Genomic DNA, 25,007 nt, shown 5'->3' on the forward strand with positions numbered 1-25,007 from the left:
AAAAAAAAAAAAAAAAAAAAAAAAAAAAAAAAAAAAAAAAAAAAAAAAAAAAAAAAAATATATATACCGACGAATTGAATACCTCCTTCTTTTGGGAAGTCGGTCAAAAACAATCATACTAAATTAAAAGGCGAATGAACATACTGCATTTATAAACATCTATATAGCCTATGTTACTCGATAACACAGCTCTTTAATGAGGAAAGAATTTTTGAAATAGGTCTATAAGTTATAGAAGTTTTTACGTGAATCGAATACGTACAAAAAATATTTCCTCTTTATATTAGTACTAGCTGTTCCCGTGCGGCTTTATCCGCATGAAATTATGAAAATTTTATTTTATTGTTACATTTGTCAAATTATCGATTGCAAATGTCAAAATGATATGACATGATAACAACCTTCACAGTCTTGCTTCCTTAATGTTGGTCTCTTTCCCACATTAGGGTTTTTATCCAAAATTAAATGTTTTATGTCTAAGTTTAATGGCTTGAAAATATATAGCCTAAAGCGTGATGCAAGTGTAGGGCTTTTTATTAAAAACAGAACTATTCAAAAACATGCTGTAACTGCTGACATCTTAGGCAACAAAGTAGTGTGTGTTTACGCTTTATTATAATAGTATAGATAGATAATGTGTTGTAGGACGGCAGCGAGTACGGTATACACGTTCGTGGACAGAGGCCGTACGCGTATGGAGAACGCCCGCAACCCCACAGACACGGCGCTGGCGCAGTTATACGCGCACATACAGGCGCTGCCCGACTCCGCGCACAAGAGACGACTTGTCAAACATTTTAATAGACAGAATGGATACGGTGAGTTATTTAAATTAACATTGTACACAGTGTGAACTTGTCCTTATTTTGGTACATTCAAAGCGAACACCTATAATGACTCAGTAAACTATTGAACACTTCTACCCACATGATTCTTTAATATCTTTTTACTAATACTACCATTGTTTTAGGAACACCAATACAAATTCAACGGACGGGTAAAGTGGCGGGTTCTAGAAGTTTCGGTGATTCAATCAAACGGCATATTTTCAACAAGGGCTTGCTCAACAAAACTCCAAAAAAGGGCTCCTCCGTCAATACGGTCGATGAGGTTCGTACATTTGATTACAAGAGAACTGTGTGTTCACGCAAAATTCACCCTAAACTGCGCTTGTGTATGTTCTAACTAATAATGCATATTTCATGTCTATGGTACTTTACATTGCGATGCTATTATTTTATTATAAACTAGCTTTTCCTCGCGACTACGCACGCGAACAATTAAAAAAACAAAGTCTATGTTACTCACAGATAAATTACCTTTCTAACGGTGAAAGAATTTTTCAAATCGCACTTGTAGTTTTTGAGTTATTTCAATACATACAAAAAGACATCTTTCGTCCTTTTAATATGAGTATAGATAACTTATTTATAAAGTAGAAATTTAAAAAAATACTTAAAGAAAAGTCCTTTTTAATATGATTATTGACAGCATAGTTCAAAAAAAAAATTATTCGATAGTTTTTTTTAATACAAGTTTATGCAATGTTTAACGCAATTTTGCCATTTAAAAGTATTAGAAGTTTTAGAAGTAATTTTGAAAAAATGTAGCTTCGCATTGTAATGTCCTGATTTCCTTCCTTTTAATTATCTTTCTTGTCATGTGCTAATCGCATGCGTTATTTACAGAAGTCCTGCAAGGGAAAGTTAAAATTTACGGACGATAGTAAAGTCGATGTTACCCATAAAAATATAATTTTAAAGAATTTAGCAAATAAAATAGCTAGCACTGAATCCTTAGATTACGAGTCCGACCAAAGCAATGAGAGCACTTTATCCGAAGGTGCTTTAAATCAATCGAAAAAATTGAGTCCGAAATTCGTATCCGAACCGAATTTGAGTATAATCGACCAGAATGATACACCGAAAAATACCAAAAAACGTGGTACACGATTGTTCAGATCTAAAGTGATATCCGGTTCGCAGAATCTAAATAAGAAATACCAGAAACGTGGTACAATTCGTGGTACGCCGACTTGTGTGTCATGTTTGGATACTTCGGAGAATGAATCTATGGAGAATGAGATTGATGTAACGCCAAAGAAATCTAAACTTTCTGATGAAGAGATAGAGTTTAAAATGCATTATTTAACGAGCACTCCGGGGTTGAATGAGGAAGTGCTCGAGGAATGCAGTACTCCGTATGTCAACTTCAGAAGAGCTTCAATGTCTCCGATAACAAAATCAACACAAAAATTGTCTAAAGCAATGCAGGTTTGTCTTTTGCATGTGTGGATTTTCCTTGATTTTAATATATTTTTTAAATATCAATGGAACATAGCTTTTAAAAAAATTAAAAAAGTAACCACTGCATCTAAAAATGTATTTCTAAAATTTTTATTTAACCACTAGCTTTCTCCCGCGACTCCGTTCGCGTAGAAGTAGAAAAAACAAAAGTTAGTGGCCTATGTGTTCTTCCAGACTTTAATCTACATGTATGCCAAATTTCATCCAGATCCGTTCAGCCGTTTAGGCTACAAACTCTAACAAACATCCATCCATCTAAACTTTCGCATTTATAATATTAGTAAGATTTAACTAAAGTGATAATGTTCAGTTGTTTTAACTAGATAATCATACTGTTCAGTTAAAATTGTGCTTGTAAGCAAAATTTTAAGTCAGTGTAAAGTAATTCTGGAATGATGAACGACGAAATGATGGGGACATAAACCAGAAAGTGTTGAGATTGAATGTGGATGGCTACAAAGGAAGAGGAAGACCAAAGAAAGTATGGATGGATTGTGTGAAAGAGGATATGCTTAAGAAAGGAGTGAATTCAGATATGACGGCCGATAGAGATGTACGGAAATGCAGCACATACTGTGCTGACCCTCCATAAGGGATAAGGGCAAGTGGATGATGTAAAGTAATTCTGGAACTGTTAAGTTAAAGTTTTGACTACACAGTCTTAACTCATCAATATGAGTAATTTACATATTTAATTTACTAAAATCGATTTTCCAATTAAAATTGACTATTTGTGTATAAAATAATTTTTGTCTAGAAAAACACTTAAGGTAACATCCCAAATAATAGTCAAATGAAGACAATTTAATTAATTTTACCAATAATGTAATACAGGAATCAATAATGACACCACGCTCAAGGAAGCCTTTAATAATAACATGTGAGCAAAGAGATTGTCTGCCTGAACCGGAGAAGGAGAAGGAGAAGCTGCAGCTGGCGTACCAGGCCGGCTCGCCCAACGACAGCGACTTCGTGTCTTCAGACGACGATATATCAAGATCCTCTATTTCTTGCGACAGGTATGACAACAGAGCTCATGTTATACTGGTTTATAACTAAATGTAACCTTTTCTTATCTTTTCTTTAATGAGACGTCGACAGAATTTTAGAGTGAAAATCATACTTATACTAATAGTAGCTTTCGCCCGCGACTCAATCCGCGTGGAATTAAAAATTACTAGAGTAGCCTATGTGTTCTTCCAGACTATCCTCTACATATGTACCAAATTCCATCGAAATCTGTTCAGCGGCTTAGGCTACAAACTCTAACAAACTTCCATCCATCCATCTAAACTTTCGCATTTATAATATGAATATGATATAAATGGCAAAGTTTAGATAGATGTATGGATGTTTATTAAAGTTTGTAGCCTAAACAGATGAACGGATTTCGATGAAATTTGGTATAGATGTAGAGGATTCTCTGGAAGAACACAAAGGCTGCTCACTTTTGTTTTTTTTAATTTCACGCGGATGGAGTCGCGGGCGAAAACTAATTGTGAAATAAATATGTAAATTAATTCAAAATACTAATGTCCCTACAAATCTTTAGAGATTCCACATAGATAACCTAAAAGACTTGCTAGTTCTACATTAAAAGACTGGACTGCATGTTGATAAGCATTCTCTTTAGAGTAAAAAGTTTTTTTCCCCTCTCCTTTTAGTAACTGCTCTCTCTAGATCATTAGCTGGCGACGCCCATATTTTCTTCGTTAACCGAGTATACTAAAAGAAATGTAACTTTCTGTAGGGATGTTTAACGTTTTCATGGTAACTAGTCGGTAGTAAGTTTAAATCGATTATCGGTTTCAGGTCGGGTCATTCTACTACATCATCGAGAAATATACCATTCGATGGTAGATCAGGTTCTATCGAAGTCAGTCCACTCCGGTCTGAAAATACCAGATTTGTAGTCAGCCATGAAAGGAGGAACATAACCGATTTAAATACAACCCTATGTGATGATGGATTACTTCCAAATATCAAAACCCACGAAATGGGATATATCGAGAAATCGAAATCGTTATCGGAACCATTCAGAGAGTATTTACTCAGCAGATCGGTGCTAACAGCGACGCCGATCGATTTATCGATATTAAAATCGGAATCGAACGATTCGATTACCGAATCGTTAATGTACTGTCTCGATGGAAACATGCCGACCGATTTGACAACATCGATTAGTAGTTTAGTGCTGGAATCGAATCGACGGTCGCCATTAAAAGAGATAAATAATTTACACAGTCCGAATAGAAAGAGATGTGCTGATGGAGAAACGGGTACGGGAATAAAAAAAGTTATTATCGAAAAACCGAATCTTCCAGATCAACCTTTCGAATTGCGTGAAACTGATCTTTAGTGTTACCAGAAATACTCGTGTATTAAACATTCTAGTGTTGCCTTTTATTGATTAGTTTTTTTTCCTAATTTGTTATGTTGTTTATGTTAGTTTTGTAACTTTAATATTATTGTATATTTAGGATTAGTGTATTAAAAAATATACTAAAATGTTTGTCTGATTTATTGTAGTTAGTGACTACGAAGACATACGAATGAGAATTGAAAATAATATAAACCGAATGCGTAACAGTCCACTGAAAAGGGCCATAGCCCTAAAAGTATTGATTTGCCCTTTAATAATATTATAACCAAAGTATTACCATACTAAAAAATGCTTGATTTATACTATATACCAATTAAAACATCTCTAAGCTTTGAGAAATTTTACAACTGGTTTTTTAATTTTTTTTTGTTGCTACCAGATCGTATTCTTTCAAGTGTTATTAAATAATTCATATGCAGGTCTACAAATTTAACTTGAGTGTAATTATAATATAATTGTATATAAGTAAAGATTGTTGATTAATATTTCTATATGTATGTAGTAATTCTCCAACTGATAACATGGTTGTGCATTACTTTTATAAAGTAACATTATTTAGAATTGGTATAAGTACCTATTTGGATATTATTAATACAAAATTACATGATTACTGTGAATTTTACTTTTATTTTGTTCCCTATCCAAACGAATACGATTTTTTTTGTGACTGAATGGCAACTGTTTGCCTTGAAGATTTACAGATTCACCGGGCTTGAGGTGACCGAGCGCAGATGGCGCTTAGCTTAAACCTCGTTTATGAGTAACTAAGCTCAAGGGCTCCCTCAGGAGCCTCGGCACGAGCCGTTACTTCGTGATTGTTACCGGATAGGGAGGCCACCGAGCTCTTAGATCGCTTCGGTGGACGCTCCATGGAGTGAGTAGGCACCAGGGCCCCCGAGAGGGGACCTCGGCTTGGGCTGTCACTCAATACGCGTTTAGCATTCCGATTCAAGGGCGCCCAGAGGGTCGAATCTCGACTTGATCGGTTGCTGCTATCTGATTAATATTAATACGTCTAACATTACTACCACTTCGGAAAGCGTTAGCGCTGGGAGAAGAAGTGGCGGAAGAAACTCCAGCAACGCTTCTATCATTGATAGGAGAAAACCTGCCTGCTATAAGGCCGTATCGCGGGAATGATTGCCGTAGTCGACAGCGACTACGGCGTGTTGTCTGTTTGCGTATATGTTTAATCCTAACCTGAGGGATTGTTATTGCATCGTCTTGGAAGTCATGACGTGCCTAGGTCTGCGGTGATCACGTCGAAATTTACCGAATTTACTTAAAAACGCATAGATCGTTTACCAAGGAGGTAATAAACTGTGGTAAATTTATTTAAAAAACCCAAAAAAATATTGTCAAGAATAATCTAAGCTTGGGTCATACCTCTCGGAGCGTATTCGAGCACTTCAAAGCCACAATAGATATTGTAATTTTCAATAGTGGTGGTAATCGTTTAACAATAGGCAGTAAAATATGCTTAACTTAAATATTTTTAGTAAAGAATAATGACTCCTCAGATTATTCCCAACCGTCACGCCGCTCTGTCCCCACATGAGAATAAAACGTGTCATCCGACCCTTTTAGTCCCACTAACACTAATAAGGTGACAGATGGAACCGTTATGAAATTAGTTCCAACCGTCCCTTCGTCGCAAAAGGTGGGACGGATGAAACTTATTCTCATATGTTCCCACGTGGGGACAGAGCGGTGTGACTGTTGGAAATAATCCGACTCCTCTCCCAAAAAGAAACAATTCAGTGGTAAACATGTATTTAAATATCAATCCTTAACTTACAGAGGTAAATTTGGATATGTTTTGTTTATAAATCTTGTTTAAACTTAACAAGTAAAATCACAGTATTGGTTAACGTTTGAATTTAAAGTTTTGTATTCAAGTTGTATATTTTTAACACGTTCAATGCGACTAAGATTGTGTCGATAGAGCAGTTCGCATTGACCGTGTTAAAGTACAAATACGATAATGGCCAAAGCTACTATAGTCAGTAGAGTGCAGCAACAAATAACATTGCAACAGAACTTGATGCAGCCGAACGGGGAAGATCTTCTTCTACATTCATCTTTTCTTCTTTTCTTCAGTTTTTTGATTTTGCACCTGCTGAAATAAACAAGAATATAATCTTGGCCATGTTTTTGCCTTTGCCTTAAAAGTGGCACTGAAAAACTATGTTTCGTAATTCCGTTGTATTTGAAATATAGTTTTTTATAGATTGATATAGTTAGTTCATTTAGGTAGAATTACACTTGCGTTACCAAGTCAATTTGGGAGAAAATCATAGACTTATGCTCGTAAATCAAAGGGGAGACAGAGATAGCGGATTTCCACGGAAATGTCACACCGCCATTTTGATTTTAGGAGAAAAAATGTTCTTAAATAAACAATTGTTACATTTGAAATGACTCACTTGTCCTTTGCAGTGGTTGCGCGAGTTTTATAACTTATTTTGCATGATTTTGCTGGTTTGGATGATTTGCTGAAGGTTGGCAATGATTGTGATCTGCAGCAGAGAGATTGATGATGGGAATGCAATCTTCGTAATTCTTTTAAGCAACGCTCTCTTTCTATCCGCTCTTTTTCTGCGAGTACTCTTTGCATATCCTTTTTCTGTTCGGCTTTCTTTTTTCTTTTTTCCTGATTACATTTATACCATTTTTTTAATGCCATAAACTTTTCTGATGACTTTGGTTTTTCTATGTAATGTCGAATGATCATAGGGTATGGGCACCATCTTCGTTCCTCTATTACTATTTCAGGTCTGAAAGATACAATTAATTATTTAGAGAAAGCGCGAAAAATACTTTTGAGTTGATTTCACACTAGTTTATATTTTCGAAATGTAATTATTAGTGAATACAAATTCGGTAAATTGCGATTTGATTTTGTAAATACTATTAAACCTTTTTTTATAAGAGGTGGGGATAAACGAACACCGAGGTGATCGACGACCATAGACACCCTCAATATTAGAGGAACTATAGATGCGTTTCAGGCCTTTTAAGATAACACTATCAATTCTCGAAGGACTTTAATTCATAACGGTTTGGTAACCGCCGAAGACAGACCATTGTACAAGCTACAGAATAAACAGAAATATCATTATAACTTACTTTAATATTGGTATAGATTTGTCTAGGTTGGGAAGGGAGACCGCCCTTTCGGGCGTCGGCGACGAGGATCTTGAACCGCTACTGCAAAATATTTTTTGCGTTACATTTTTAATGAATCTTTTCGGTTGAACTTGTAATAATCTCTCAAAACTACAGCAAATTTGTGACAACACTTTGATGTTTTAATTCACATCTTTGGAGGCCATTATAATTATTGGCGTTTAATGTCAACATAACTTCCGAAGTTGTTTTTTTAAAACACATCCCTTAACAAGGACATGTAGAGCCACTGCCAAAGTAAAAAGGTTGAATGTACAATTTTTTTATAAATAAGCATAGGTAAACAGATAAGCTTACTAATATTATAAATGCGAAAGTTTAGAGGGATGGATGGATGTTTGTTAGACTTTGTATCCTAAACGGCTGAAGGGATGTCGATAAAATTTGGCATAGATGTAGAGGATAGTCTGGAAGAACACATAGGCTACTTGCTTTTGTTTTTTTTTATTCCGCGCGGACGTAGTCGCATGCGAAAGCTAGTAAAAATATAATTTCTGAAGTTACGAAATTACACGGGCGGATGTAGCTTGCTCTAGTTAACACCATTTCGCTGATTCTACATGCAACAAATTTCATCCGTCGAAAAACTTGCACAAGAACATATATTTTTAATTAAAATAAAGTAGCAAAAGGGATGACTTATGTTTTGCTTTTCGGTACTGGAAAACGTTGAATGTTTTCATTTTAGTTCTTTTAGATTTCAAACTTTAGAAGAACATTAAAAGTAAAGAAGTTTTAGTAAAACGAGTGCCATAATGAGGTTGGTATGATAAAATTAAAGTGAAGTACACCATTAAATTCCACTAAAGATTGTCGTAAGTATTGTAAAGTTTTAGTCCAATTATTATGAATGTGTAATTGTCGTTTCCCGCAGTAACCGGTTCAGTAATTAAGTTGACTAGTGTATAATAGAGTGGGACATAATCTCAGCCATTACTGGCAGTTTAAACTCTAAAGTTATATTTAAATATGACCACTTTGAGGTTATAATACTGTCTGCAGAGTATGAATTTTATAATGTAGTTTTATGGAGGATCTCGGTTGTAATAATGTTAAAGACACCACTATAGTTTTGTACTAAAAGGAAATTGCTATAAGGACGCAAAAGATGTGTCTAGTATTTAACATTTTAAAGTGGCCTTGATATTTTTTAGACGTCACTAAACAACCTTTATCTGATTTAAACTATATTATATTAAGTTTGACTTTAATTTTGACTACTGAAGATAGATGCTACGTGCAATATTTCTCTATAAGTGTAATTATAACCCTCATTATAAACAAATTTAAAACATATGCAATGTTTAAATTGGACACTTCAATCGTATATTTAAAGCGGGCATACATTTGACTAAACTATCGCTCAACCGTTGTGCAATTCCCAGCCAATTCAACTGTTTAGTTGCACAACTAAAAATTGAGTAGTGTGGGCACCTCCATATAAGCTCATAAGAAAAGCACGTTTAGACAAAAGTGAGCGCACGTTTTAGAGCTTACAAACTATATATGTTAATTGTATATGTACTTACCCACAAAAGCTTGAGGGTGCTGGCTTGCTGGGGCTTAATCGACAGTGACATGTCTTTTGGCATTCAGATAATAAAACATTCGTTGCCATTGCAACGTGTTCCGAATAAAGAATTGGATGTTTTGGTGTTATGTCCCATACCCTACGGTTGTTTACTAACTAGTTATGATGGTGATTAATCCAGATTGTTGATCATTTTATCTGTCAGTTTGTAATCTGACAAGGCTTCTGTGATCGACATTTTCCATAGAATAAATATGTTGGTGTAGTCAGCCGATTGAATGTAACTTTTCGACATCTGGGAGAATAAAAAGACGTCAGGGATAGAAAGGATTTCAACGCAAGTTGCTATTGAATTTAAACAGTGGAAGATTATCTTAGATATTTCTTTTTGCGATATTAAAAATTCACGCTCTTTGAACTTTTCGATGAAAATTAATGTTGCAATCTGTGCAAAAGCTTTCAGTTGCTAAGTGATTCGAACGAAATGACAGAATCAGTCAAATTTTAAATGTAAGGATGTCGGAAAGGAAAGATTCGGGTCGTGAGACGCTTAGAATGAACTTTTAATGCAGACTTATTGAAATAACTGATTACTTTTTAAATCAAGGAAATTCTCAATAATGCGATATTGAAATCATCATGACTGTCAGATTAAGGTTGTCCACTGCTGAATATAGGCTATATAATTTTCTACTAAAATCAAGTAGTAATAACATAAACATAAAATATTTCAATACCATGAAACTAATCTAAGGAACATAGTTAAGAAGTCTCAAATAAGGCAAATGTAACGAATATAAAAGCATCAGTTTTATCGGGACACAAAAGATTTAGGTGGCGAAGTGAATCGTTCTTAAGAAGAAAATCCCGGTGTTTTCACCTTTCTTTACGAACGTCCGGCGAAGCTTTGAACTGACTTCTAACTGGCAATTTGTACCAACAATGGACAAGGCAAAATCACTTCTCCCCAGGTTACGATACAAATTGCTGATACGTTCAGATAAATGGATCTTTATTTGTACAATCTTTGAACCGCAGTAGGGGCATTTTTTATATATTATTAAAGATTGTTAACAACGACTTGAATTGAAAGTTGATATTTAGGCTTGAAATGTTTAAATAAATATTGCATAATATAGTATTTTTCTCGCTTTTGGAAAATGACTACCAATAAAACGTTTCATTAGTGAATATGTTACGAATGACGCCGTTAACATTCAGAAACCTCTAATGTAATAGCATTAAACTGTCGATACAAGAGGTCAGACCGGTTGCGCCAAACTTTGTTCATGTTACATTAATTAAGTTACGAACTCTTCGATGTTTTATTAAGGTTGCTTTAGAAACAAGGCATGGCTTACCACGTCACGTTTGATGTAACAGGCTTAAGAAATATCCCTAATTTATAAAAACACTGGTATATAATGTGAAGACTGTCTGAATCACATGTAAGAAGAAGGACGTTAGTTATCAGTGTGGTTCATCGGTAAAGTTAGACCTAGAAAGAGATGAATGGATTGCGTGAAAGGTGACATAATCAAGAAGGTAGGGATGACTCAAATGACACATGATAGAGTTATTTGGAGGACGAAAACCCGGTGTGCTAACACTACGGAAGTAAGATAAGGTAGAGAGAATGAAGGTGAAGATTATCCTTCGAAGTATTGCTTTTAACTGCATCATATTTGGGATGTTATAAAATTGTGCCATCAACTAAAAGTATCAATACAACCGTGTATGGATCTTCTAATTTTAGAGTAGTTGTGAGTCTTGTTCAAATTCAGTCCAGTAGTCACCCTTATGCAGAATTTCCAACGATTCTGCAAGTAATCGGTACAAACTACACGTTTAACCGTGGATTTAGTTACTGTATGAATAAAATTTAAATATTTAAAATAAAAGGCAACAAAACACGTATAGAGGGCCAAACATACTGTCTGGATACCAACGTTTTTAATCACGTAAACGAGTTATTTTTAAATTACTGTACAACTTTGTAATTCGCTTGCAATAAGCTTTGCTTTCTCTATTATGCCGTTTGCATTTATTGGCAGTGAAAGTGAGTGGATATCATGCTATGTGCTGTTTACATGCAAACTCAGTTCTTTGAAGTAATCTTATTTTAAGGTTATGTATTCAAATGAGAATACTAGTGTCTACACTGCTACTGTAGGTGGTGTAGTTTTTTCTTTTTATGTAGAAGTTCAAGTATTGGTTTTAAATATAGTTTACAAAGAATGTTATGGTGAGCTTTGACGTTTAGGGAAGTCTATGCTCTTGGAGATAGAAGGCATAAATCGAGATGCGGAGTGACTTGAGATAGTAAATTGGGAAACTGTAGCCAGAGATAGACTGAAATGGAATGTGCAGGATCAAGTCAAGGCACACAATAAATATTCCGTTTTACAGTGTACAATGCTTTTACTAAACGATTAAAAATCTATCAAGAAAAATAGAAGACTAAGGGATTAAAAGACTAAATTCTGTGACGTAAAAAGATAAGAGTTCACTGCAGTTAATAACTTAATAACAAAAAGGATTTGCTGAAAGTAACGGTTAAGTCTTCGAAGATAAGGAGTTCAACACGTTTCGTTGAAAGCTTCTACCGATATTTTAACCGGGATTCAATAAACGTAGAATTGTCAAGTATTAACACTGTTTTGATGCGAGAAATTTTTAAGTAAGACTTCCATTGTTATAAAAATAAAAAATTAAGAAATAGTTACTATCTATTTTTTCAGTTTTAAGAATTTTAAGAACAGTTTTAAGAAACATTTTTTATTATAATCTATTTTTTCTAATTTATTAATGTCGTTATAGTTTTGGTCAATACCGTAGGGTTTGTATTGTTATTATCCACTAGCTTGCGCCCGCGATTTAGTCCACATGGAATAAAAAAAAAAACAAAAGCAAGTAACCTTTGCGTTCTTCCAGACCTAGCAGTAGAGGATTCTATATCAGTTTAATGCTTTCAGAAACTTAGACTACAAACTCTAACCAACATCCATCCATCCATCTAAACTTTCTCATTTAAAATACCAGTAAGATTTTTCCACTTCCTTTTAACGTATCAACTAGTAAGTAATACAATTATTTCCTAGGCTTATGCGCATCGGCATGTCTCTAAACATTCATGTTAGAAATCCTTGATACATACCGTTCTTTCTACACAATACCTAACATCACTTTAGTAAAAATAATTTAACTGTAATGACTTATTCATTTCTATACCTTTGTTCTTTGTCGTTTCCTTTATAAACTAAAATTTGAACGTCCTACATAGCAATAGACTAGTGTCTATTAAAACATATCGTATTCTTGTTTGTGGACTAAAATAAACAAGCCACAACTCTATCGGGGACGAGGAACTAATTCCCTTTGCCAGAAAATAAACGTTATTCCAGTTTTCAGTCTGTGTGCTGTTTGAAATCGCTTTAAGAGTAACTGGCGGCCCGAATTTTCCTGTTAAAAATGTTTTGCAAGAGTACATAAGTGTCGTTTTTTATTTCTTTGATTTGGGTATGTTAGACGTTGGTACTAGAGTCAAATATAATTAAATTTGTAGCTCTTGAATATCAAAATGTCATAACTGGTGCTTTAGTTGACGGACACTACAGTTCTTGAGTAGCTGGACTGTTACCCTTACTGCTCGTTTAACGACTATAGGAGTGGTAGAATTATTATTAAAAATGAATTATATCTTACTAAAATTATAAATGCGAAAGTTTAGATGGATGTTTGTTTGTAGTCTAAACGGCTTAACGGATTTCGATGAAATTTGGTATAGATGTAGAGGATAGTCTGGAGGAACACATAGGCTACTTGCATTTGTTTATTTTTAAATCCGCGCGCATGGAGTCGTGGACGAAAGCTAGTAATACATAAATGAAGTTGTAAAAAAATATTAAAGTTCAAGTATTGAATCCCAAATTTACTTTTAAACAAATACTGAAGTCTAAAGCTGCATTCAAAAACCTCACGACTTCAATACGATTCAATTTCGGTTTTGAATCGGCTCCGCGAACTTTGCATTTGAATACGGTTTCCACTGAAAATGCTAATTCCATGTAAGCCGTGCAGAGAAAAATGCGGTTGCAATGTTTTCGGGGAAAGATTAAATCAAAGCTGGAGTATAGCGCTATGTTTAGGAGAGTAGCTTTATTTTAATTCACGTAATATCTTTTTTATTTTAGTTTTTAAGTATCTACTAAATATCATCCTCAAAATACAATATGTATCTTAGTAAAATGTCTATAGGTTGTTAACTAAAAAAATAAATAAAACAAACAACAAAGTAAATAATATTTATTAACCAAAAAAAATTTCAAAACATAGTAATGAAATAAAAAAACAGTTCTTGGTCAAAAGGGGAATTCTGAGCTGATGCGGCCTCCAACTTATTACTGAAGGTTGCAGTGGTTTTCAGCCTCCCCTTAACTACTATTACATTGTTCTAAAATCAATTGATATTTTATTTTAAAAATTAAACCTTTACTTGCATTCTAAAACTTATCACTTAAGTATAAATGAGGAATTAGGCAAATTTATTTGTACATAAAGGGTCAGTTTCATCAGAAAATACTACTCTATTCCTGACATTAATATTACTGAGTTTGTGATAATATATCCGCTGTGCAGTATAAGGACCTTCTAGTTATTTTTGGCATCTATAAGTCGATAAGGAATATTATTGCAAAGCAATTTAAAGTGCAAATCTAATCACAAGAAAACATTAGTATTCTCAAGTCGAGTGTGGAGTCGCGGTTCACGTATGGAACATTACAAATGCAAATTTAATTTCAACGGCAAGTGTTGCATCGAAGCGAAACGAAAGGAGAAATTGTATCCGACTTGTAATAAATTACCAACTGAGTGCTTATTAGACGCCATAAATTTGTTCCAACTGCATTACTGGAAATTTGCGACCCAGTGAAAGAGGATTTTTTTTGATAAATGAATGGTACCGTAATTAATACGGTTAGTAAAAAACAAATTGAAATTGATTTAAGGGAATATGCTAGTGTTTACGTTTAGTTAATATTTATCTACACTACAATCCATTGATAAAGGAACAAACTGTAGTCCATAGAAAAAAAACCTTTTTATAACACTTAACAATTATTTTTAATAAAATTTCAACGCTCTAATCTAGTTCAAGATGTAAATAATAAATGTCATCTCTTTCCTTCCCTTTCCATCTATCCAAGTGTGTTTAGCGAGAGACGGGACGCATTGAAATAACTTTCTGTGCGTCCCCTCCTCTGTTAATTATAGGTAGGCAGCACATCTGCAAATACGGATGTCTATGGGCAGCGGTTGCTTCTCTATTTGTGCGGATTTCGATGGCCACTTGCTTCTTTATGACCTTATATTAAAAAATATTTACTATTACACATTTTTCTTTGTAATAGTTTCTACGTCATTCTTGTTTACAAATACAAGTTCTTGATTGAATATTCATGTCAGTTATCAAACTAAATATTCATCAAACATGAATATTGATTTGCAATTATTTATATAGTTGTAATGCATTCCGTTTCGCTTGCTCTCTGTTGTATCATTTATTTAAACGAGTATTTCAGATAAGAGCTATTAAGTAGATAACGTTATACGGACTTTATACAAAATACTGAATAAGCTGCATTTGTAATAATATAATATCTGTGGTTCATGTACTATGTAACATGTACATCGCAAAGTTCGCAATGAAGTAGTGTTGCAACGACTGGGGATAGAACATGAAATATTAAAAACAATAAAAAAGAGAAAGTTAGAGTACCTTGGACATATAATGAGAGGTTAAAAATATAAATTACTAGCTGTTCCCATACGGCTTTTCCGCAGGTAATTGTAAAAACTTCATTTTATCGGTTACATTTGTCAATTTATCAATTGCAAATGTCAAAATGACATGACATGATGACAATTCATGGCAATCTTGCTTCCTTGATGTTGGCAGCAACTTATGGTCTCTTTCTCACATTAGGATTTTTATCCAATTTATTTACCAACTAAGTTTAATAGCGTAAAAATATATAGCCTAAAGCGTGACATAAGTGTAGGGCTTTTTATTAAAAGAATTATTATTCAAAAATATGCTGCAATTGCTGACATCTTAGGCAACAAAGAAGTGTGTGTTTACGCTTTATTATAATAGTATAGATTACAGTTGATTATACAGGGCAAAAGGAATCTAGTAAGAAGACGTATATCTTGGCTTAAAATTCTGCGCCAGTGGTATAATAAAAGGACACGTTCCTTATTAAGAGCAGCAGTGTCGAAGGTTCAGGTTGCCAATTATGGCATCTCCATGCCAACCTAATGGTTGTACTATGTATAAATTAATAGTGCTAGATCCCGCTTTAACACCTTCGCGTTGTAGGGCCGACTCGCCCGGTGCCACGACCACACAGAAAACAGGCGTATATTGGGAGCAATTCCGTGTTTAGTTTGACCAGTGTGCTAGAGGCCTAGTTATAGTCCCTTTTTCATTCTTTCATGTCCATCTTCTTCTTCGTCGATTACAAGTAGACAGGCTCGCTTCGCCATTTTAATGTAGTCAGGAGATCGCTTGTTTGCCACCTTATGATATAAAAAGTTATAGAGGAATGCGTAGAATTGTGTAGCCACCTAGTATAACTTCTTATAATACAGGATTTCGGAACAAATAGCCAAGCGATGTACCTACCATTACCGCTACCAGAATGTATCTTTTAGGATTAAATTATGTCGAACGTACAATACATTACAGAGGAAATAAAAATTCATTAACTAGAGAATAAAACATAAAACTGTAAGAGTAACATTTGTCCAATATTTAGCACTTGGATTTATAAACACAACCTCCTTTCTTCTTTCTTAAAGAAAAGGTTATGCAGCCAACAATGGTACAGTTAGTATACTCTTGTTCGTAATAAACATTTTTCTTAATCTTACCTATACATGGAGTTATAAATGATCGATGTACTATATTGCAGACCACCGAAGTTTAGAGATAACAGAGCAGAGAATGAAAGGTACAAATCGTAATAAATATGGGTCTATCAGTTAGTTCCGGAATTTAAAAATGATAATAAATTGTTTTTGTTTCAATTATTTCATAACTTTTCTTTCTCTACACCTGGGTGAGATATTTTTTATACCGTGTTCATTTTAATTTGAATATCGAATAAGGAATTCAATCCTTTGATAGTAATAAAACAATTGTCTAATAATGATGCCACCTCTGAAATAAAGACGAAGACTTTTATAGATCTATGTTTTTCATCTTTTATTTTCGTGAAACATGTTAAAAGTTCGGGAATATCCCGACATCGGTCCCGCGAGGACCGCGACGTTGTGTAGGAAAATCCAACCAGATTGTATTTTATTGTTATGATATTTGTATTTACTAATATTGTCACTTTTTAGTCTAATGTTAAAATTATAGAACTACTACTAACTATACCTATAAATTCATATTTATACAAGAATATCTAAACAATGTAATATTTACATATACATAAAATACATTTTTTATATCATAACGTGGCAAACAAGCAAGCAGCCACCTGAATCCGCCGAAATGGCGAAGCGACCGTTGCCCATAGACACTCGCAACAGTGGTTGCGTCGCCTACCCTCAATTGACGCAGGAGGATACGCACATAAACTGGCCATTCCCCGTCCTATGCGTTTCCTCCATCGTCAAATCCACGTTCGCTTCCCATCTCTTTCCTATAAGAAAAAGGGAAGGAAAAGGGACCAAAATTGGGCCTCCGGCACCATACTCAACAGACGAAACGTGGAATATAAAAATCTAACTATGAAATCATAAGTTATTGGATGTTTGGAACTCGGTCTAGTTTTAGCAAGAGGTAAATCACAATGAACAAAAGCAAACGGCCGAAATTCGGGGTAAAATGGCGCGCTAATGATCTTCGATAATGTAAATCATAATTGTTTTCAAACTTATGATTTACTCACGTAATTAAACACATCCGTTGCTTGTAAATTTCGTTTGCAAAACACTATCAATTTGATGTACATTTAATGCTTTTTGTTTATATTGTTTTAATGATAAACCTGCGAACTTTGTGCGTTAAACGTAGTTTTATTTTCGTTTTTATCATATACTTAAAATATTTTTATTAGGATATTGTCATAAAAATATTTTGTTATTAAATAACACAATTTTATTAAGAACTAGCTGTTGCCCGCGACTTCGTCCACGCAGTATTAAGATGAAAAGTAGCCTATATAACCGTCTATGTTAGCTACCCTTCAGTAAAAGTTCGTGTAAAAATCGGTCAAGCCGTTTCGGAGATTACCTGGAACAATTTTTTTTATTTGACAGTGGTAGTGCCCGCTTTAACATCTTAGCACGAATGGGCCGGCACGCCCGGTGAAATACCACGACCACACAGAAGACAGGCGTGAAATGGAAGCAATTCCGTGTTTCGTCTGATGAGTGTGGTACCGGAGGCCTAATTTAAGTCCCTTTCTCTTTACCACCCTTTTCTTACAAGAAGAGGTTGGGAAGACGAAGTGGATTTAACGGTGGAGGAGATGCATAGGAAGGGGAAATATCCTCTCTATGTGCATCACCTCCTCCGTCGTATGAGGGTAGGCAACGCATCTGCAATTGCGGATGTTTATGGGCAGCGGTCGCTTCGCCTTTTTGGCGGTTTCAGGTGGCCGCTTGCTCGTTTGCCGCCTTATGTTATATAAAAAAAAATGCGGCTTGCGGACACACACAGATTAAAATATTTTTAAATGCCATTTTCGTTATCAGCAATGCAAATACATCATTTTGTCTAAATCAGGAATTTTTCTTTTGATATAACAAACGAAATCTCCAAATTTATTGTTTGTGTAGATTTAATTGCGTAATTTACAATAATGAACGTATTACCCATTAATATGCTTTACTTTGTTATTTTCAAAAGGACATCTAAGACGATTTGTGTATAGCTTTGAAGTTGTTTATCTTCCAATCGACCGTGTAAATAACGCGGAAGTTATTTTAATGACCTACATAGATATGACTATTCAGTAATGTAAAAACAAACGTGTCTATTGCTTACGAACTCTTTATCTTTAGAGTTCATTGTTGATTGGGTAATGGCAATAAGATTGTAATTCATTGCTAGAACGTTTCACTAACTTTCACACTTTCCACTACATCTACGGGTGAAAATCTTATACTCTTCTTAACCTTATATGTTCTTTTCAACAGCGGTCATGGGGTCATGACCCCCTTGACGACTATGTGACCCACCCCCTGGCGCAAAAACTGGTTCCGCCCTTGGTTCTATTCTTGTTTCAATTACAGGACTTATAGAGTGAAAAAAATATACGGATAGATAACAGAAATAAATATACGGATAGATTATTTTCTTTTTGATTTATAATAGTTTTCTATTAAAAGATGGTTGCATGTAGTTTTGTTATTGATTAATTGCAAAGAAGGTGTATTCGATAACTGTGTTAACGTCTGATTGAAATAGATGACTTTTAGTTTAATGTGTGGTATATGTGTTTACCTTTTTAAATGCACTTAACTCTTCCGTTCAGAGTAATATTTCTAGTCTCAAAGTTACAGGTGTAATAAGTGGTAGGTGAACTAAAGCAACTTCGTAACTGAGTATTGCGCGGTCTTATTGAATGTCAGCCGCAAATTCGCCTCGAAATTCGACTCATTTTTGTGAGGTAGCATGTAAATGAGGAAATTCCGAAGCGGTTCATTGTCTACGGGGAAAAATTGGATCACGAACATGGAACGGAAGTTTGAAAGTACGTTTCCACTGCAGAAACTTACAGAGATATTTTAATAACACGAGTGACACAATAAGTGGGATGACAATATGTTATCTGTTTTTGGAATGAAGATCCCACGAATAATACACGAATAGTAAATAATTTGTTTAATTCCGTAAAATACGAAACGAGCATATTACTTTTTCAAAGACCGGCAACGCATCTTAGGTCCTCTTGTATTGCGGATGTCCATGGGCGTAGATCAGTGATTCTCAACCACTGTGCCGCGGCACTTTTGCGTGCCGCCAAATTTCAAAAGTGTGTTGCCAAAATTGCGTATTTTTGTCATAAACTATTTATGCAGTGTGTGATAGTAAGTAAATAATTTTTTTCTTTTTCTTTGTGTGCCGCCGAATTTTTAAATCGTTAAATATATGTCGCAACAAAAAAAAGGTTGAGAATCACTGGCGTAGATGATTACCTCGGTGTTCTTTCTGCCTGTTTACCCCTTTCTGTTAAAAAAAATGTTATTGTTACACCTTAAGGTACCTGCAAACGTTACATGTTATGAGGTTTTACTTTGTAACATGTCAACATTTTTATTTTTTAAATTACTCTAACCTTCAATATGAATTTAATACCAATATGGATTGAAGTATAGAGTGATAAACGTTTTATCTACGTCATATATTTCAATTCATAACATATTAAAACATAAGAGTCGATGTAATATTATGTACTATCGCAGTGGCTGATTCCACATCAATTTATAAACATGTGTCAACTGCACTATACAATAACCTTTGTTTAATAGTTTTATTATTATTCTTTTAATGTTCAATTAAAAATGTGTTACAATTCCTTATTATTGTGTTTGAGAACGAGTGCCGGGAGAAAACTTTCACGTGCAAATTTTCGAAGAAACTTTAGCGTTAAAGTTACTGGAGATGTAAGTATTAATTGTTACCAAATTGTTTGCGAATTTGTTCGTTTTTCATCAATTAATACATAATTTATAATAGTATTTAATTTTTTGTAGTTGGTTTGAATTTTACTGCATTTCAGAATAATTTCTTAGCCTTTATAAATCATAAAATGAACTTTGTTATTCCTAAGTAATTTAATAGTTTTTTAAGTATATTAAATTAGTAAAAAATAATGAGGTTAAGTTAGTTTATCGCTTTTATCTTCAGTCTGAAATTATGTCAAAAATATGAACCATACATTTAAAGATTTTGTTAATACGAATTAAAGAATATCTTTTATAAAATCTGTTCCAAGTATTTACGTTTGACGGCCAAATCGTATCTGATATCTTATCTTGTAATTAATCAATACGGGTTCGGGTTCAGCCTCACGCATCACGACCGTTAATTAAGGAGTTTAGAATTAATTGGAAAGGAGTTTTATCAGTCATCTAATTACTTAGATTTATGTCAGGTACGCGTTTGGACTTTGTACCTTACTAAAGCAGAAGGTTATATGATATCAGTTTTCATTGCTTAAAAACATGTCTCCCGACTTATTTTTTAATTAAAAAAAGGTTTGTGAAAAAAAGAGAAGAAAGTAAATCAAGTAATATAATGCATAAATAATGTGTACATTTCCATAACAGAATAAAAATACATATTTCCTATTATTTCTAAAGAAAATTCAATTGCTGCGTTTCTTGGATTTTGTTGCGGTTGAAATTTGAATTCAAACAATATCGAGACTCTTATACAATAGGAGTGATCTCTAGGACAGCAAATTCAATTTATTTTATCTATAAAATGCATGTCGTTTGCTTTGTTCATCTTCAAAGAAATCTTAGAGCATGTCTGGTATTACATATTCTGCTATTTCACATATACATTTAAATTGAAAATTCGCTACATTATTGGAAAACAAGTAATTAATTGCGTTACCAATTATTCACACATTGTTGAGCTGATATATTCGAGTATGTCTCAATAGAATGTGAATTTATGACCTATGAAAACTCCTCGTCTACAGTCCCATTTATTCTCGGCAATTTAACAAATATCAGAAAATATTTTATTCCAGTGGCTAAGACTTTCATTATGCTTCTTAAATGTAGCGGTTAAATTACGAACTCTTACTTATTACTAACTTGCTAAATAGACATGTTAAAGTTGAATACTGCAAGGCATACATATAGAACATAGTCTGGCAGAACACAGACTTCATACTTCTATCATACTATTCATACTAATATTATAAATGTGAAAGTTTAGATGGATGGATGTTAGAGTTTGTAATCTAAACGGCTGAACGGAATTCGATGAAATCTAGTATAGATGTAGAGGCTAGTATGGAAGAACTTATAGGCTATTAACTTTTGTTTTATTTAATTCCGCGCATACGTAGTCACGGGTGACAGCTAATAAAAAATGAACATAAAATGTAGTTTCACACCGATAAAAGAACAACACAAATCATTAAGTTAAGAATTAGGTTAAGTATTGGCTAACCTAAAGCAAACACACATCATACATTGTCCACATGCACAAGTAACTATTGATACGGTTAATAAATAACAAATAAACGTAATCTGCTTATCGTTCAGAGTAATTTACGTAAACACGACTCGTGGATGTTTCCATAAGGTCAATAACTAGTATTAAATGGCTGTCTTTTAAGAGCGGGCGCATTTGACTAAACTATCGCATCACTGATTTGCGATTGTCGATTGTTTTGCAATCAATTCAAATGTTTAGTTGCACAACTGAAAATCGAATAGTGTACGCTCATAGAAATCAAAGCGAAACTAAGCATTTGTGCGATAGTTTAGTTTCATGTGTGCTCTCTAATCCCACATATGTACAGTCCGGGAAACTGGCGGTGTTCGACCTTATAAGTTATCTTATTAGTTATTTGTGGGTAAAGGCAGAGTTTGTCTCGTTGCAAGGAACGAGGAATTTTTTCCTGAAGTGGGACACCGCAGATTTCCGCGACTGTACACTAAAACTTCAGAATACAACGTAAGGCAATCGATTTGAATATAAATTTATTTTTTTATAGAATGTCTAGTATCGAGAATAAGCTTAATAAACTAAACTTTCTTTTTCACTTACATCGATGACGTTATGGTCGAAAATTTCAAACATATGTAATGAGGAAGTTATAAAATCTATCCGACAAATTGTATTTTCTAATTAGATTTTTAATTTTACTTCTTACTAATATTATAAATGCAAAAGTTTGGATGGATGGATAGATGTTTGTTAGAGTTTGTACCCTAAACGACTGAACGGATCTCGATAAAATTTTGCATAAACGAAGAGGATAGTCTGGAAGAACACATAGGGTATTTTTGTTTTTTAATACCACGCGAACGGAGTCGCGGGAGCAAGCTAGTACTGTCATAAATGACTGTATTTCTTCGAAGATATAGAGATGTAATGTGTTTAACGGTACCAAGTTCACGCAATAACATTTATCAGTACAAGGCAAATAAATTGTAAACACATCCGCATTGTTAATAGCGTCCTGTCTATGCTTGTATCAATACAAATGATAAGCTATTACAATATACCAAGATAACGACCATCTGTACTAACGTGGAACTAACATTTAATCTATACTTATATATTTATTGTATATACTAATATAATAAAGTGTAAATACACTTTATTATGTAGGATGCCAGCAATTACATATCACATATGTTTTTAAATATTTTTTAACATTACTTACGACACGCTTTAAGCTATATATTTTCACGCTATTAAACATTTGAGGTAGTTAGATAAATTGAAAAAAACGATACGAAAGGGACAATTTTCAGCCAATGTCTAGAGCCTTCGTTGTCATTGAAGTATTACAATTTTTTGACCGACTTCCCAAAAGAAGGAGGTACTCAATTCGTTGATATATTCTTTTTTATTTTTTTTTATATGTTTTACGGCATAACTCCGCCGCTAGTGGACCGATTTTGATAATTCTTTTTTTATCCGAAAGGTAATGCTTGCAAGCGGGTCCCATTTTTTTTTATTTATTTTTTGACATTAGCAATTGAAAGTTTTACGCAATGTAAGCAATAAAATACAGTTAATGTCGTGTGTGTAAAGCCGCGCGGAAACGGCTAGTACTTGATAAAATGTAAACAAAGTACTTCACATCTAATATAATTAAGAAATCAATTTATATGAAAACAGATAAATACGAGTAATCTATAGATATGGTCGGTTGTGAAAGGTATCTGTCCGTGGGTTTCTATGGCCTGTACAAATAGATATTCTTGGTTGAGTTTTTAATAAGATAAGTCAGATTATGTTTCGTTAAAGGTGATCGGACATGAAACCCCATGTATACTAGTTGTTGCTCGTGACTCCGCCCGCGCGGAATTAAAAAAGAATAAAGAGTGCAGCTATGTTACTCACAGATATCGGTGAAATAATTTAATAAATCGGCCCAGTAGTTTTTGAGTAATTTAAATACATACAAAAATACAAAATTACAAATCTTTCTTTATAATATTAGTATAAATATAGAAGTATAGATATGTGAATACTTATTATTATTATCATTTTTGATCTTTTCATTTTATGAAAAATTACAGTAAAAAAAAATTCTTGCAAGCTTGGAAGAAATTTTTTTTAAAACATATTAATTAAAACATAACCGTTATTACTCAATCATTTATTCGTTCTTTTCTTTTCTTTAAAAAGAAAAGATTTAATACACAATTCATCCTTGAACAAAACCTTTTTGACTTAAGTACTGTGTAAGTGTTTTACGTAACCGGAAATAAGAGAGGATTTTCCGGTAAACCGCTTAGCTTTGTACATGTAAGCTTAATTTCCAACTAAAGAAAAAGCTCCGCAAGGAAAGATAATCAGTTTGTCTTAGAAAAATCTCACCCATTATATGAAAGCTTTTCCTGGTTTTTAGAAAAACGATTTTACACTTACACTCGTAATTGGCTGGGATTGGTAGGAAGTGTTTACGATGGTATGAACATTAGTTTGTTCACTTTATGTAGAAAAGTAATCTAGAAGTAGCTTGATACAAATAAAGGTTTGTTTCCACTGTTGACACAGTTGTGTAAAAACATATCAGCCCTTATAATGATTTAAAAAAAAAATATAAAGATAATACTTGATTTACAGAAAGATGACTGCCTCAGATAGTACGGTTTTTAAATTGCATATTCTTCCATAGTAATATAGAGCTACGAAATATAAAAAATATCAGTTTTCTGACAATTTTTTACTTAAAAACTAAAATGCTTTATTTCGTATCCTTAGCTTACATCCTTCTGATAAATTTTGACTTTAAAAAGTGAAGATAGTACTACTAGCTTTTGTCGTTGAGTGTAGAAAATTTTCTTGCACGTACTATAATAAAGCTAGATTGCTAGAACATTCTACAGTTATTTGCACATCGAAAGAAATAGAAAAAACCTATTTGAGTTTCCTGAAGCGAACTAGATTTCCTATTTGGAGCTAGCTTTTATTCTATCCCTTTAATTAAACGAAGGCTTGAACAAAATAATGTCCAGGCCGTTAATTACAGAATAGGATCGTAATTGGAACGTTTGTCATTGGGTTTACAGTTAGAATAAATCAAACAATAAAATACAACTCAATTTAATTGGGTTTTATATTTTACTCTTTATTTTAAAGATTTACGACTTTTATAGTTTTTTTTATAATATAAGGCGGTAAACGAGCAAGCGGCCACCTGAATCCACTGAAATGGAACCGCTGCCCATAAACATCCGCATTTGCATATGCGTTGCCTACCCTTAATTAAATAAATAAATAATAAATAAAATAAAATCCCCTTTATTGTCATCATAATCATTTACATGCAGTGAATATATTATATTAAAAAAAAAATATGATAACAATGGG

General features: G+C 33.7%; 3 protein-coding genes across 4 annotated transcripts in view; 2 read left to right on the forward strand and 1 right to left on the reverse strand.

The window, feature by feature from the left end:
* LOC106105676 overlaps nucleotides 1-5,174 on the forward strand; it is a 9,814-nt gene extending 4,640 nt beyond the window's left edge. The window contains exons 4-8 of the mRNA XM_013286100.1: nucleotides 646-818; nucleotides 971-1,110; nucleotides 1,689-2,273; nucleotides 3,141-3,325; nucleotides 4,119-5,174. Coding sequence (XP_013141554.1) covers nucleotides 646-818; nucleotides 971-1,110; nucleotides 1,689-2,273; nucleotides 3,141-3,325; nucleotides 4,119-4,665 — 1,630 coding nt within the window. The 3' untranslated portion in view covers nucleotides 4,666-5,174. The remainder of the gene's footprint in view (nucleotides 1-645; nucleotides 819-970; nucleotides 1,111-1,688; nucleotides 2,274-3,140; nucleotides 3,326-4,118) is intronic.
* Nucleotides 5,175-6,445: 1,271 nt separating this feature from the next.
* On the reverse strand, nucleotides 6,446-9,637 carry LOC106105827. Of its 2 annotated transcripts, none has more exons than XM_013286289.1 (4): nucleotides 9,408-9,637; nucleotides 7,819-7,899; nucleotides 7,116-7,466; nucleotides 6,446-6,805 (listed from the first exon to the last, which is right to left on the reverse strand). In XM_013286289.1, the coding sequence occupies exons 1-4, from the start codon at nucleotides 9,494-9,496 to the stop codon at nucleotides 6,655-6,657; spliced, it is 672 nt and encodes a 223-aa protein (XP_013141743.1). In that variant the 5' UTR covers nucleotides 9,497-9,637; the 3' UTR covers nucleotides 6,446-6,654. The 2 variants fall into 2 exon arrangements, with proteins under 2 accessions (XP_013141743.1, XP_013141742.1); XM_013286288.1 differs by having other exon boundaries at nucleotides 6,446-6,808.
* Nucleotides 9,638-19,874: 10,237 nt separating this feature from the next.
* The window catches only part of LOC106105811 (delta-1-pyrroline-5-carboxylate synthase), an 18,928-nt gene continuing 13,795 nt past the window's right edge, over nucleotides 19,875-25,007 (forward strand). Inside the window, exon 1 of the mRNA XM_013286262.1 lies at nucleotides 19,875-20,095. Coding sequence (XP_013141716.1) covers nucleotides 19,994-20,095 — 102 coding nt within the window. The 5' untranslated portion in view covers nucleotides 19,875-19,993. The remainder of the gene's footprint in view (nucleotides 20,096-25,007) is intronic.

This window comes from Papilio polytes, unplaced genomic scaffold (genome assembly GCF_000836215.1).
Source record: "Papilio polytes unplaced genomic scaffold, Ppol_1.0 DF822733.1, whole genome shotgun sequence".
Lineage (NCBI taxonomy): Eukaryota > Metazoa > Arthropoda > Insecta > Lepidoptera > Papilionidae > Papilio > Papilio polytes.